The 16,336-nt window shown below is 45.0% G+C and overlaps 1 protein-coding gene across 1 annotated transcript; it reads left to right on the top strand.

The window, feature by feature from the left end:
- The first annotated feature begins 451 nt into the window (after positions 1-451).
- SMIM43 (small integral membrane protein 43) lies at positions 452-14,509 on the top strand. The gene is made up of 2 exons (XM_077176572.1): positions 452-702; positions 14,407-14,509. The coding sequence occupies exons 1-2, from the start codon at positions 491-493 to the stop codon at positions 14,507-14,509; spliced, it is 315 nt and encodes a 104-aa protein (XP_077032687.1). The 5' UTR covers positions 452-490.
- The last annotated feature ends 1,827 nt before the right edge of the window (positions 14,510-16,336 follow it).

Raw genomic sequence — 16,336 nt, 5'->3', positions numbered from 1 at the left:
GGGAGAGACATTTCCTGGTGCCGCGGGCCTTCGGAGCTGTTTGGCCTGTGCCGGTGTAAGGTGACACGGGCTGGGGAGGCAGGGAGGATAGGTGCACATGTGGGCATTTCAGTCTGCATGGGAGGCTCCGACTCGAAGTGAGCCACCCCAGGAGCTTCTCCTGCCGGTGACAGGTGGTCTCGGAGCATCGTTTGTGTGACAGGGGACCTGTGCCCAAGGAGCAGGGACAACACGCGCCCGCTCGGAGCAGCGGCGCGGCGCAGCCCCGGTGCCCCCTGCACCCACCGCCCCCGTCCCGGTGCCCTCCTGCCGCCAGGGCTGCCCCGCCGGGAGGTGCCGCAGAGGCGGGGGGTGAAGGCAGGACGGGCTCCGCGGCCCCTCCGCCCGGTGCCCCTCTCCTGCCGCAGGGGAGGAGGCTCGGCCGCCGCCGGCACCGGCACCGGCACCGAGCGGTCCGCGGGGAGCCGAGCCGAGCCGCGCCGCGGGCGGCATGGAGTGGGAGCTCAACCTGCTCCTCTACCTGGCGCTGTTCTTGCTGCTGCTGCTGCTGCTGCTGCTCCTGCTGTGCCTGCTCCTCCGGCAGCTGCGGGGCTCGGCGGGAGCAGCCCCGCGCCGCCTCCCGCCACCCCGGCAGCCCTGGGCTGAGCGCCGGGAGCCGGGAGCTGGGAGCTGCCCGCCACCGCCGCCTCGGGCCGCCCCCAGGTGAGTCCGCGACACGCAGGGAGGGTTGGGGGCCGCCCCCGGGGCCGCCTCCGCCTCTCCGCGTCCCCCGGGGAGGCACGGGCTGAGTGCTGCTCCGCCGATGCAGCATCCCCTGCCCTCGACCGCCCTCCGAGCCCGCGCTCTCTAGAGTAGCTATGTCTGCCATGTAAAATTCAGGGGAAATTTGAAGGTGCGCCCACCCTGCAGCTTTTACTCTGTAAGAAAGTATTATAAAACTCCCCTCAGGCTCTCTTTGCGGGGGAGGTTATGTTGGCTTTCATTTGGCGTGCAGAGATCCCAATTTGACCCCATTACAGAATTTTAAAATGTAGGGTTTTCTAGTGCGGGAGACACCTTTTAAAACTTCTGCCCCCCGCCCCCAGCTTCAACCACATCTAATTCAGTTTTCCTCGTTTTACTCCACAGGAGCTCCCCAGGTAATGCCTGGGGCAGGTGTCGATGTAGTGAGGCTGAGCAGCTGCCGACTGCCCCCATCCTGTGCAGGGCATCAGGGGCTGCACCGACAATGAAGCAATTCTGCTGCTGGGCCTTTAGGAAATTTGTGCAGACCTTTGGCTGCAGACCTTTCCCAGCACGCTTTTTTGATAGCTCTCTGGAACCAGGGTGTCTTTCAGAGTGTGAGTTTAAGTGAACGTGAGTGCTGACCTGCGCTCACTCTGGTGAGTTTCTGCACCATGGCAAAAGATGGACAGACACCAGTTTGTCCCTACAGGAAGGGCCTGTAGAGAAGCTAAGAATAGGTGCTATCAGCTGTGCAGTGAGATTGGCAAAAAGAAATTATTTTAGTGCTATAGAGCCGGTGTTCTTGTTTAAAAGTGTGGGGTTTAGGGGCTCTTCTTTAAGCCACATTTAGATGGCAGCTGCTGGGGCGGTGTGGCTGCAGGCAGCCTGGTCTCCAGCATTGCTGTGGGGTGTGTTTTTACAGGGCAGGTTGCTGCTAATTCAACAAGTGCCTCTCAGTGCACGATCTGCCTGCTCCGCTCCTGCTGTGCATTGCTCTGTTAGAAGGCAGCGTGCTGAGAGCACGAGGACGCGGTTGGAGGGAACACAGCATATTCCAGCTCTCCAGCCCTTGCTGCAGTGATCTGAGCTCTCTTCTCCTGCTCGCTGCTGGGTGACTTGGCATGGGGGAAGAGTCTGCTAATGGTGCAGGGGTAGTTACAATCAAGTTGGAGAGGCCCTCCTCCAGAGGGTGTTGGGATTGCTCTGGCCCTTCTTTCAGCTGGCTCACTATGGCTTTTTATTTCAAGCTTTTAAAATTGTTGCACACTCTGGGATTTAGAACAGGTCTTTTATTTGCATCATTACAGGTCCATCATCTCTTATGCAGGCTGTCCCAACGTGCAGTCCTGCTTGGCAGGGGCTTTGCAAGACACAGGACGTGCTCTTTGGGGCGCTAGTCCTGGAGCTGATGCCATGCTGCCTCCCACACCTCCGGCCATAAGGATTTGCTGTCTGTAGCCCCTCCTAATGCCTGGTGCCTCAGCTGCCCTTCTCCACTCTTGGCTGGTTTTTTCAGTCATGGGAAAATGATGAGAGAACAATCCAGTGTAGGTTTCCCTGCCAGTGACTCATCAGCCTCGTATCTCTGCAGTTTTCTTGTTCTTCCTCTGTGAAAATGGTGGGAATGATTTTGGCCTCACATCAGTGATTAAAAAGAAGGTGACTAATGGTTTTGCTCAATTAATATGAGTAGCCATAAAACTGCAACACATATTCTGCATGAGCACCAAGAGATTACCTTCAGAATGTGACTTCACAGATAAGTGAAGTGTTTAAAATCTCGACAATGGTTGGGGCACTTCTAATAACTTGTGTTGCAGAAGCCCTTCATACTTACTGTATTGCATGGAGCAGAGAGATTGTGATTTTTGTAATGACTCTTTACAAGCATGACTGACAGGGCACAGTTGCTGTTCTCTAGAAAATGAAAACTAGTACATGATTTTTCTGACATATAAGCATTTTACACCAACAGTGCAGGAGAAATGTTTATGGGGGCTACTCAGTGAATCCTCTGCAGGTCAGAAGATTATAATCTCTTTGCTTTGTCTTGTTTTGCTACTAGTGCTGCATCTCAAATGTTGTCATTTCACAAATACCTGCAGTGCAGCAATAAATACATCAAATTCACAAGATGAGTGCTTCTTTTAAGTAAGCTCCATGTTCCAGTGCTGTCATCTGCAGTGTAATTTGGAAGGACAAGCAGGGGAGTTGTTTGGCATCACACACCCAAGTGGCATCAAACATCTGCTCCATTCAAATAATTTTCCATTTCTTGATGTGCGTTTTAGGGCACAGCTGTGGAGGCAGCAGTTTCCCCTCTGCTGGTGGAAGGTGGATGGTTATAGCTCTTCAGTGCTGGTGTTATAGGTGATTTGTTTTCCCAGAGATTGATGCTGCCAATCCTTTGATTGATCCTTTGCTCAGGAAGGAGGGCAGGCTGCCCCTGGTGCAAAGAGTCTGTCCCACTGTCCCGAGATCTTCTAGGAAGTTTCTAAATTCCCAGTGTCCAACCTCTCAAGAGAAGGTGTACGCCCTTTTGTTTAATCAGTGATGAGAGGCAGAAGTGAGCCAAAGGCTCTAAAACATTAGCCCGATGAATCATCGAGGGAAGATGTAAACAAGCCACAGGGTGAGAGAAATACAAGATGGAATCGTGGAATCGTCAGTAGGAAATGACTCCGGAGCCCTGCATGTTGCTGAAGTGCAGGGACACAGGTATCCTGTCCTGGGAGGGGGCAAGGCTTCCCTTCTGTCCAGCACCGAGGTATTGGGACACCTCATCACTGGGCCATTGCCGACAACACCAGAGGGCAGTCAGATAAGAGCCGTGAAAAGCCCTTGGGGAATCCAGAAGGAAAGAGTAAAACAGTTCAATATGTATGCTTTTGTTAGCTGGCAGCTATAGGGCAACCAAATCATCTGCAAGTATTTGAAAGATACAAACTCTGAGGAAGAAGATAATTTATTTAACAAGATCTGTAACAGGGCACAAGAGAGTACAGATGGGGACTGCTAACACTACAGGCAGGAGAAAGTACTTGACAACAAGGTGTGTCAACTTGATCTCCCAGGGAAGACACACAAAGCTCGATGTTTACCCCTTGAAAATTAGACTGTCACTAGAGGGAATAACGCTGCTCCTCTCTTATGAAGAGGCACTAACCATGCTGTCACCTCTCTTCCTATCTGCAGATTAAAAGACACAAAGGCTCATTGGACCAGAACAGTTCCCAGTGAGGCCTGAGGAATTATGCCAGAAATGTCCTAATTTGGGTAATTACAAATACTCTAAAGCAAACACAGCAATCTGTTCCTTTTTCTGATGATTAATCTGGTGTGTTTTCACAGTGACAGGTAGTGGCATAGCTCCACTCAGAGCCACAGCTGTGCAAGGCCTCCTCAGTATCTTTCATTTTTTGGCATTCCTGAGAAACTCTCTACTGTGTTGCTTCCTTTCAAATGTCGTTACATCTCTCAAATTTCACTTTGAAAATCCACCTCTGTGAAGGGCTGTCAAAATTCTGACAGTCATTTAAGATCTGTTTTGAGGTGCCTTGGGGGGACTTCAGCCAAAGCAGGTTTTCTGTTCAGGTGTATGAGCACATCTGAGCTGACAAAACTTTCAATACAGAATATGATGGTCCATCTTCTTTGGACTTACAAAAGAGATTATTATTATTATTACTACTACTACTACTACTACTATTATTACTACTGTTACTTTGATATTTTACCACGCAGCAATGACTGCAAGTTTTAGAGAAAGGGGAATATATTGTTTCATGTAGTTACAAAAATTGAAGTATTAATCAGTTCTGTGAGAAATCTATATATTATTGGAGGAAATTTATGGAAAGCCTGACACATCCAAATGTTACATGTTTTCAGTGTGACTTTCAGTGAAATTCAACAGCATGTGCTTCAGGTGATTTGTCTCTGAAAATGCATATCCTATTTTTGATTCCAGAAAAATTATCATCAGAACAGATCTTGTCAATAGTAATGGTATTAAAATGGTATTTTGCATTTCCTGGATAACTTTTTAATAATTAGGGATAAAATGTATATCCTCAGTCTGCTTAGTTTATTATTTCTGTCTTTATGGGTGGGTTTTTTTTTAAATTTAATTTTGTACTTTTTTTGGATCTGTGTTGACAGAAATGGCACTCTGCAAAAATGGTTAAAAGACAAGTCCCTGCTTGCTGAAGAATGCAGTTGATAGAGAAAAACAAATTAATTTTCATTCTAGCCTTTGTGCACAAGACTTTACTTAATCTCCGTGTTAGCAAATGGCTCTTTTGCTTTTTCGAGATTTAATATCTTTAAAAGCTGAGATCACAGCCAGTGTGCTGCACTCACCAGGGCACACTCACACCTATTTAACACCTGGGAAGTGCTGTGTGCTGGCTTATTAAAATTTATGCCGCATTAAGGAGCCTGTCAAGAGGCTCACGCATGGTAATGAAGTTTTCAGAGGAATCTGGTCTTTCGCAAAGATCACCTGCCTTTGGTAGAACAGGTTTTGCTGGAGCTTTGATTGATAGCTGCGCACAAGTTTAACTGCTCTGCTTGGAGAAAGGATCGCTGGTGTATACTTTCCCTCTGTTGGTTTCTCTTCCTTTGGGGTGATTGATGTACTCAAACCAGCCCTTTCTACACAACCTGAATGCCAGGTAACACCAGACGTGGCATGAAACCTTGATGTTCCCGTCCTGAAAATGAGAAAAGCCTCCCAAAAACTCCTGGAACTTCAGGTCATGACAGCGTCGTTGACTCCTTGGGACAGCCTAGGGCTGCAGCTGTGAGCCCGGGGGATTCTGATGGCCGGGGGAACCACGGGGGGAGTGAGGACTGGCAGGACACAGGTGTGGCCAATAGAGAGGGGGGGGGGGATCAGGCTCGATTACTTGCAGCTGAGGGTGGACACAGAGAGGTTAAAAGCACTGGGACAGGCACCTGTTGGGTCTGCTGGAGAGAGAGGAGAGCTAGGAAGTGCTGTCCTGGGTTTTGGCTGCTGCCTGGGCAGTAGTGATGCCTTCTGGAGCAGCTTGGTGGGTGTCTGTCTGTCAAGAGGAGCCAGTGAGGATGGAGGGGCCCAGGGCAGAGGAGATCCAGGAACAGCAGGTGAGGTGTTTATGTGTTTCACTATGCTTGGGTTATTGTGTAGGAAAGAGCAGGGCACCTTTGAGGGTGAAGGGAAATGTGTGTGTGAGGCTTTTTTGTCTTCTTCAGCCAAACAGTTCCCAGGAGAACAGTGAGGCCTTACAAAGCAGGCGATGATGTGGTGTCTCCTGCTTTGCCAAATCTCCCCAGCAGTTCCATAGCAGTTTTGGTGTCTGCATAGAGTATTTTCTGTCTGTCCTGTGACCACAGCTTAGCACCCTTTTCCTAGACAGAGGGGTACCATGTGTTGGCTTGATGTGCCCTCCTTTACTTAAAAATTGTGGAAATTAGACAGTATATTTTCTTGGTCTTTTCATAAGTCCCTAATGAAATAATTTTGTTAAGAGTGCTAGTAATTGAAGTGATGTCAACCATTTCTTTGTTAAAATGCGCAGTTTGGTTGAAGTAGAAGTCTATGAATTTTATAATTCTGCTTTAGTAAAGTCTCCTTTAAGGGACTTGTCTGTGTCTGTTGCCCTGATTCACATACAAACCCTTGTCAGAAAATTACGGATGTTTAGCAGAGGAATTAGAGGTGTGCAATATGTTGTTGAGCAAAGAATAAGTATGGAGGAAAAGAAGTTCATTGCTGCTCTGCCCCAGCCCTGTATTCACATACCTCATTCAAACCTGCCTGAATTCAATCACTTTATCCATGGCTCAAAAAAACTGGGAGGGAAATGTGTGCCACAGGCCTGTGTGTGCCCTGCTCATCCTATCCTGGCTGCTGGTTACCCTGATTCCTCAGGTGGGGAAACAGAGGCATAAAGTGGTTCTGAGCAGGGATACAGTGCAAGCCTCTGGTGGGGATCACCTGAGTTTGTGTGCCTCTCGAAACCTGGGTGTCGGGTCCGGCTGTCTGTCTCTGCCCCGACACGGGTAGAGTGGTTCTTTGGTGGGCGCGATGCAAAGGACGAGTCTGGACTCTTCAGCTTTCGGTCTTCAGGTTGTTTATTATTTCTTATCTACAAAATTTTTCTGTCTGCCCAACAGAGGTCTGATCTGCAAGCAGTCACAGGCACTCTCTGACCACCCACGGGGCGGTCATGTCTTTTTATACTAAAACCTACGTATACAATATTTACCTTTATTTCCCAATGCTTTTCGCCCATGTTAGCAAGTGCACCTTCACCATAAACCAATCTCTAAGTGCCAACATCATCACAGGAGATGGAGGACAAGAAGAAGAAAGAAGAAGGACAAGACACGCCCTGATCCCTCCATCTTGTCTCCATAACCCCCCTGTACCAAAAACCTTAAAGTCTATATCTCACCCTCTAAATGTGTCTCTTTTACACCTTTTACTCTAAAGTGATTCTCTTGTCCTCAGACTCTTGTTACTTCTGTGGATGGATCAAAATCAAGCCACCAAACACTCTTGGCAACATTCCAGGGTTTTTGAGACCCCCAAGGGTTCTCCTGGCATCTCTGGACATCGGGAACAATGTGCTGAGATCCCACACCTGGGTGTGGGCAGTCACCCTCCTGCCTCAAGGCCCCTGGTGGCTGAAGCCAAACGTTTGGGTTCCTGGAGCTGAATACAAATGGATTCAGAGCTGCTCCTGTGTGTACTGTTGCCTGCCACTTTAATGCAGGTCAGAAAGCCAGAAGACTGCCAGAGAGTGTGTTATAATCCCAGCTAAGAAAGCTTGCAATCTGGCCTTCAGCTCAGGGACAAGAGCACTTTCCCCTGGTCCTGTTGTGGTATGGAAGGCAGGTGAATGTACTTTAGGAAAAAGAGTTTGTTTTGCCCTCTGGGTGGCTGGTTACTGGGAGTGCAGTGAGGAAACTTATTTAATGAACCCACAAAGATCCCCTCCACCCTGTGATAGCAGCTTGGTGGCCTTTACATGGGGCCCTAAGCCCCCAAACAAACTTTCTTTTCAACTTCCTGTTTCTGCCACCAGTTCTGTAAGTAACAGCAGGCTCCATGGAAAACAGAAAGGTTTGATAACATTTTAGGAATAAAAGACCTCAAGAATCAGCTAATGCTTGTGACAGGGCAGAGCTGTGTGACCTGTAACAAACTCATTTGTCTGTTTGTCTTAGCCTGCAGCTCTGGGAGTTTCTGTAGAAATAATTTAACTTTTAAAGGCAATGCTTGGTCATGGAGCTGTGCAATATTAATTTAAACAGAAATTAAATTAAAAAGTGATCTTTTTTTTAAATCTTGTTCCTCCACTTTAGTCTGGTCTTTTGAGCATAGTCAAGGCATGGCTGGATTTCTCATTGACTGTTTGAAAGCTGTTTGCTTGATGTCATTTATGAATATAAAATTTAAAAAAAAAGCTTGCTTGGCCAAAGTCTGCCTTGTCTGCAGAGATATCTCACTGTTGTAAAATGTTTCCCCTTTCAGTTTTCCTTTAAGGGGAATTATTTGAACACTGGGAAGTGCTGCTAGTGCTAGTACAGAGGAAGGCATGAAATGCTTTTGTGAATTGTGGTGATTTTGGTTGCGGTCTCCATTGAAGTAAGCTGACTAATCAAGGGGGTTTACTATTTTCTCTTTTGTTCATCACAACTGTTGGGTTAGTTTGCAGTCTTTTGGGCATTAACTATTTCCTTAATGTGTAACATAAAACCCCAAATTAAATGCAAAGTCTTAATAAGGGTTGATGACAAAAAATTTTTAAAAACCCAAACCAGGACCTTTTATTTTTTCTGCTATTGATCCTATTGCATCTGTATTGGATGTATTTTGAGCTCAGCAGAGTTTTCCTGTGTTAAAGACAAGCTCTTAGCATGAGCTTATCTATTCCTGTGGAAAATTTGGCTGACAGAAACCTGCTCAGTTTGATACTACAGAAAGCAGAGCTGGTGGAGGACCTGCCTGGAGCTGCTGGGAATGTTTAGTAAGCAGAAATATTCTGGGATCAAATATTAGGGTGTGTGGGTAAAAAAACCCTCCCTCTTTTCTCCCGTAGTGCCGCAATTCCCGAGCAGTGCCACGAGATGGCGCGCGTTCTGTAAGGTTCAGCCCTTCTTCAAACCCCTGGGACTATTGGATATATAGAAAGGGATTTCAGCAAGTCAGCGTTTACATTATTCATCTCTTCACTGCCCCTTTGACTATTACCATACCTATTTTTGAAAAAATTGCTGCTGAGCATGGCTTAAGGTGCTTCAACTGAAGTTCCTACAGTGACTGAGACGGGGAGCCTGACAAAAAGCAGGCATCCATCCTTCTCTGCCACTGTGCTCAGGAGAGGAACTTGTGGTCATTTGTATTAAGCTGCTTACAGCAATTGTATATATCCCTACACTGGGATGTAGATCCTGGTGTGGATGGAGGCTGGGCTTGCTGACAAGTTGGTGTTTCCTGGTTTCTCCCTCTGGTTGGAGGCACAGCAGCTGCTCCCTGTTCCTAGGCCCTATGGCATGGCCTCTTGTTCAGTCAGGTGCACCTCCCAACCCTGAGAGGCAATTCCTAATTAGCCATAAATATTTATTTATTTTGGCTGAAGGCAAAAAGGTAGTTTAAGTCCACAGCTGTCTTCAGCAAATAATAGCACACCAGGAAGGAAATAGGTTAGCCATTAAAAGAATAAAATGCATCTGCTCCTGCTTGGTAGTTTGGATGCAGAGTTTAAATGTGCTGGTTTGCCAGGTGCCATGGCACAGATGGGATTGCACCACCTTTTCCTGCAGCTCCCTGCCTAATGCTGCAAGTCCTGCACTGTTGTGCCTAAGGGCTTTAGAGGTGTTGGAAGGATCAGGGCAGGAATTTCTTCCCTCTTAGCAGTCCAGAGTTAGGAGTTGTGCAGTTAGAGAGGAACAAGATTTGCTGTGTTGGAAAATTTGTGTGACAAAACCTCAGTTTCACCATGCCAGGGAATAACAAGGTCTGGATGCTTCTCTCTTCTCATTCTGGGAAGATGATTTGACTGGCTCAGTTATGACATCTCTTTCCTTCTTAACTCCACTCTTGGATCTGGGCATTTGCTTTTTTGAGCAGTGACCTCCAGACCTGGAATGGAATAGCAATTTCCTTTTTAGGATTTTGATTACCTGGGGTGTGGTCAAGCAGGTGGTGTTGCAGGGAGCTCATGAGAAGTCAGCCAAACCACTGACTGAAAATAGATACAACAAAATGAGGAGCTCAGGAGAGAGGAGAAGGCAGGGAATGACATTTAACATCAGGTATCTGTGGTTCCCCTGGCAAATGGGGTTATCCTGTAGCATCTGAATGCCAAAAGCCCACTCTGGTCCTTGGTCTGGTGAGGGGTCAGGATATGTGGCAGGAGTTGCATGAACACATCAAAACCAATTTTAATCTATAGTTTAGGGTTTAGTGCTTGCTACTAGTTCTTGACTAGAGATTTGCATCAAGGCACTTTTATTAAGAATAAATACTGGTTTAACCATATCACTCCTGGACAAAGAGGCTTGAGGTTTCATAGGAGCCTAAGAGTGGATCTTGAAAAGACTTGCAGCCCCTGACTTTGAATTCATCCTCTAATCTGACAAAACTAGCATTAAAAATGCTATCAGTAGAAGCAAGAAAACCAAGTTTTCCTTTGTGAATACCTGAGTAATGACTATTATTGCAAAGTTATTGCTGGGGATGGGAGGGGGAACACATTTCAGTAAACAGAGCTGCAGTTTGCAGCAGGATGTTATTTGTTTCTGGACTTTAACCTGGCTCTGGTTTACCTACAGCTCTGCTGTCATTAACACTGGAAGTTGTTGGTATGCTATATTAATTGTTTTAACCTTGAAAATGCAAATTCAAGTGACAAAAACTCCACTAAAAGAGGAGATGCAGAGGCCCTGAGGTTTTTTAGAGGAGCAGTACCATGGGCATTTCTCCTAAACTTGTAGTTTATTCCCAGGCAAAAAGCTAGTTTAGGTAGAGTAAAAATATTCTGTCATACAGCCAACTCTTAAAAAATATAATGGAGGTGAGAAATTTAAACTACTGATAGTGTCCTATTTTTAACAGTAGGGCCAGTAATCCATGGAGGAAAAAACCTCTTTGTGCCTGGCAATTATCAGGGTGGGATTAGTAGAATGCTAAGAAATGCCAGTTTGAATTGTCTTTTAATATTTTTATTGAGGATGGGGTTTATACAGTGACAAACCCTTCAGCCTTGATCTTTGTGGGTCCCTTCCAACTCACAATATTGGTTCTGTTGATGGTGAATGACAGTGAGCAAGAGGAGGTTTATGGACTTTTGTCCTATCCATGGTTATGCCCAAAGCCCCATGTTTGAATGGCTTTGTTCATGCATAGTCCTTTGAGTGGCCTGCTTGCTTTTAAAGTTTAAAAATTAAGAAATTAAGATAGGGAGCATTTTACTCTAGAGTGTCTGTGTGTGTGTTGGCAATGAGCAATTAAAACATACTTATGTGCTGACAGTTTAGGCAGGTTTGTCTCAGTTCAGGTGTCAAAATGTATTGTAGAAACCAGGAGTGTGGCTTTACAAGTCTTGAGCTAAGTGCTAAAAATATTTCTTGTCTTTTTGAGTACTAAACACGAAGTGTTGAGGATTATATCGAAAGTTATAGACAGAATGAAATTAAGTTCCAAACAAATCATTAAAGCTCTGTGGGGCACAAATGCCTCCTGATAAAACTGTTGGGTTATTTGGGTTTGATGTGGGCTCCCTGCAGTTTGAAATGAAATGAGACTCTTAGTCAGGGTTTTGGTGAATAGCCACTTGGAAGGTTGAGATAAGCATGTTTTAGACACTTAATGAAAGGCTGAAAAGAAGTTGATGTAGGCTTTGGTTTTGTCTCCAGGCTTACTTCTTGATAATCAAAGCAGAAATCTGTGGGCCTGGTTCTGCTCTTCCTTATGGGAGCCAAGGCTTTTGCTGTGTCAGGTGAGAACAGCCACACAGAGGTGGGAGGGTGCTTCTTATCCTGGCACCTTCAGAATAATTTATGCATTCTTTTCTTCTTCGTGAGTCAATAGGTAAATCAAGGAGGCAGTTCTCAGTGACACAGAGGTCCTTTGGCAAGTAGAGAGAGAAAGAACAAAGCAGAGCCAAGTCAGTAGCTTGTGACTTGAAACCTGGGCTCAGTTATCTGTTCCCAGCAGTGACCTTGGGGACACCACTGAGCCTCAGCTTGCCTTTATTCTCCGTTTGAAAATGAAGATAATGCTGTTCCTGTATCCCAGGACTCTTGTGTGGCTTCTAGTGGAAAAGAAAGAGGCCTTGTTACAAGACCTCACTTAGAAGTGTTTTAGGGAACAGTAAATGCAAAGCCCACGCTCATTTAGTGACCTTAGGCCAGTTCATTTCAGCTAGACTTATTTCTCTTCTCCACAGAGAGGCAAACAACCTCGCATGGGTGGTTTTTACTTTTGTGCCTCAGATTTCTTGAATTTCCATTAAGCTAAGAGAACTCAATTCTTTTTCTCTCTTCTCTCCTAAGTAGAACTAATGGCCTTAATTCTTAAGGGAAATAGCTTTCTGAACTTGGATTGGTTGCTCTGGATAGTTACTTAGTTCTATCCCAAAGTTCCTGCATGGGGGACAAGAGAAGTGTTTGCTGTTGTAGATGCGCTGTGCCCTCATACACCATTTGTGTGTGCAAGTGTAGAGCACAAAGCCCAAGTGATCTTGGGCTCATGATAAGCTGTAGCTTGGAACAACTAGAAATGCAGGGATACAGCCTGAGCATCTGGCTCCTTTTCTCCCTCCCTTCTCCAGAGGAGGAGTCCTTATCATGAGTAATGAGGGATGTAAGCTGTGTTCCTCATGAAGAATTAGCCTGGAAATCAATGCCTTAGTACAGGGCTGTAGAGCTGTCCTAGTAACCAAGAGTAGCATCAAGGACTAGACTCTGGCTCGAGTGATTTGTCTTTGCTTCAATTGAGACTATTGCACTGATGGCAACCTTGTGATGCGTCTTACTCTAAAGACAATTTCAAAGAAACCTGCACCTCCTCTGAGTAAATGAAAATAACATTGTTTTCCAGTAAGAGAGATTCAGCTGCCTGCTGCTGTAATTGGTATGAATGCCTGTACTTCCCATTAACCTCTTCACATTGTGCTGGTGTCCCCAGAGAAATCAGGAATCTGTCAGAGTGCTGCTCTGTAATGGCTTGTGGATTAGAAGTAATGAATCACTTGCAGGAAGTTGTCTTTGCTGGAATATAAAACAACATTGAGTCTCCAAAGCAACTCTCCAAGTGCTTTAAGAAACAACAAAATCTTGTACTTTGTACTCTTAGCCTGTCCTTCAGCAGCCCCCTGATGCCAGCACATGCAGCAAGGAACGCATTTTATCAACTTTCTGTCAGTGGTAAACTTTGAAGTTTTTTTCCCCTGCCTGTAAACCAGTACAACTCTCTTCTTGTCCCTTATTTTAGTGGTGTTACTGCTTAGTGTTTGCCTCACACCTTCCACCCACAAGGTGCTGGAGTGCAGCACAAAGCTCTCTCCAACTGTGCTGAGCTGTCCTCAAGTAGGAGCTCAGGGAAAGGAGGCACTGGGAAATTTCTATCCTCTGGCACCAAGTCTGGAACAAAACAGATTGCTCTCTGTCAGTGTTAATCAAATAATGAACTTGAAACTGCTCTATTTTTCCCACCCTCACCTTTGCTTCTGACAGTGGTTCATCAAGGATTTTGGACTCTGACTTCCATAGAGACATTCAAGTGTGGAAAAGCATTAAGGGTTGATCTTAATTTATAATTCCATAAGGAAATGGTCTGCTCCATGGGATTTCCAAAGCTTGAAATCTCCCTTGGTAAGCCTATTGCCCCTCAGTACCCCTACAATAGGCTTTTAAAATATTTTGCAATGAGATTTTATTTTTAGGAGGAAATATTTTAACTAGGACAATAACAGGCCTTGGCCTTTCTATCCTGTGTGAGAAATGCTTTAATGTGATTCCTATGCTCCAACTCTGTTTGATAAATTGAAGGACCTTTCCATTTTCAGCAGCTTCTGGATACATAGCAGAACAAACTCTGCTTTAAGGAGGGCCTTGCTCTTTTGTTCTCTTCTGTGATGCACTTAAAGGTAGTTACATAGGATCGCATAACAGCTCAGGAATAGCATTGGTAGCAAAATGAGACACAATGCTTTTGGGCAGGAGGTGAGGACCTGCTGGGAGACTGTCTTGATACAGCAAACCATCCATCTTGCTGCTTATTTATTGTTTACTAACTCCTTAAAGCAACTTCAGGGGGCTGTGCTTCTGAAATGAGCTGCTTTTGTGCTAGCTTTTCATCCCCCTGGACTTTTCCATTGTTTCCAGAAAAACACACAGATGTGTTTTAGTGCTGCAACAGACTCTGCAAACTTTTTCAAGTCCCTTAATAGAAACCCCATATCAAATTAATTATTTCTCATATCTGATGACTCCTGCATGCCCTCTTGCCTTCCTGTGCAGCTACAAGCCCAGGATGTCACTCTGTGTGGACAAGTCTTGTGCCTGGAAATGGATTGGGAACTGACAGGGCCCTGCTTGCCAAGTCTCAATGTGTGCCAGAGCTAAATATACTATTAAGGCAATGCCACTCTTTATCTGATATTTTACTGCTGGTTTTTGTTCCAGGTGTTTGCAGCTCTGTGTTAAGGAAGAACTGGAAGTGCACTGTGCCAGCAGCAGCCCTGGGAAGCAGACTGTTACATCCTGGTATGATTTTACTGGTGATTGAAGATGCAAAGAGCAGGGAGGGGCTTGGAAGGTGAAAAGATTATGACCTCATGTGGTTTCTTAACCTGTGTGAAAATTTGTCTTCATTTTTAAAAAATGAGAAGAAGAATTACACTATATCTAAAGGCCTTCATTTGTGACTTGTGGGTGGGTGCTATTGACTGTTACAGCTGCTGTCAGGTGAAACACCTGCCCAGGGTGGCCATGAAGGTCTTGCAGCTTGTGAGTAACCATCTCCAACTGTTTTAGCCTAACTTGAATTGTTTCTGCTGAAGTGCAATCAGTGCATTTCTCTCCAGGCATTTTTTCATCTCTTCAGGTTCATCCTGGATTTGCTCATAGGGCTATTCCTACCTTTTCCTTTTGTGTTCAAATTGATGCAAAGGCTGGAATTCTGTGATGATCAGATTTATTTTCTTTTCAAACATGAGCTCTTTCCAAATGGCCTGGTGAATCTTTCCCATGGTTTTACTCTAACATTTCCCCCTGCTCCCCCAGGCCTATTTGCTTAATGAAGTTATGTAAATATTCCCTTGCTTAAACACACATTGATAACATTTTAGATTGACTGGAGTGAGTTTTACTTCCAGTGTCCGTTGGCAAGAAGATCCATTCTGTTTAACCTTTTCCTACCATTGCAGTTCATAATGCATTACAGACCTTTTCCAGAGCAGAAAAATTTTCTGTGTTCTCAGTCCCAAGATTCTTTTCCTTGTTATTCACTGATTAGAAATCCAGTGGTAGCCTCCCATTGACTGAATGTTACCTCATGTTTGTTCACAAAGAACAGAATAGTGAGCTGGTTGATGGTGTTTTGATTTTGATTGGAATAGATTTTGAATGGAATGTTTTGATTTTGAGTGGAATAGACTTTTGCCTCTGGAAATGAGAAGCAAAGTGTATGCAGAGACATTTACTGCAGAATAAAAGGTATTTGTTAATTTGATTCCAAATCCACAGCCCCCAACACCAAGTTTAAAGGGCACAATGGAATTCAATGCATACATTGGATCATTTCTTAGAGTCTGAGAGTTGCTATAAAGTAGTAAGTATACCATATAAGGCATAGGAAACAAAAATCCTATAATCCACAAAAATCCATTCTCCTAAATTGAAAGGTAAAAAGCCAAGCTCTCCCCCCTTGCCTCTTAATGTGCTATTATACACATGACACACTTGGAACAGATTTTTTAGGACAGCAGGAATTGTGTGTCACTGTGCCTGCATTAAACTATACCCAGCATTTCAGGGAGCCAAGGATTCAAACCTTGGATTGTGGCACTGGGAGCTGGGATGGGCTTGCTGCAGCAAGGAGAGGGAGGTAGAGCAGATGCATTCCAGGTGGTCCCATGCTAACTGCTAAATAATTTGTCAGACAAACAGACACATTTTTCCAAGTTATGCAAGGATCTGTTTTATTTGTGAAGTTTAGTAGATTTTTTTGTGTCAATGAAAGTAACTTGCTGACCTTTGTGTGATATTTACTCTGGTAGAGATTCTATTACCATATTTCACAGTAATGATGATTACAGATTTATTAGTTCCTGGAGTCTCATTAGTTGTTCACATGATACTGATACAGCTTTTTTCAAATTTCTGCCTCACCCAATAATTTTTTCTTTATCGCACATATGATTCACTAATGAGGTTTGACTTCCATGTGGCACTCAAGGAGCCTTTACTGCAGTGTTCCCATGCCTCATTCTGATGGACAGAATTTTGGAGTGTGTTAAACACAGTGGGTTTAGCTCCCACTGCATTTCTGTATGTCTGCACTCTATGGATGGTACAGCTTGAAGCATGATTCAGTGTGGCCTGTGTCTCCTCT

The sequence above is a fragment of the Agelaius phoeniceus genome, chromosome 4 (genome assembly GCF_051311805.1).
Source record: "Agelaius phoeniceus isolate bAgePho1 chromosome 4, bAgePho1.hap1, whole genome shotgun sequence".
NCBI lineage: Eukaryota > Metazoa > Chordata > Aves > Passeriformes > Icteridae > Agelaius > Agelaius phoeniceus.
The sequence above is the reverse complement of the archived record's forward strand: the minus strand, read 5'-3'. Positions and strand labels throughout refer to the sequence as shown.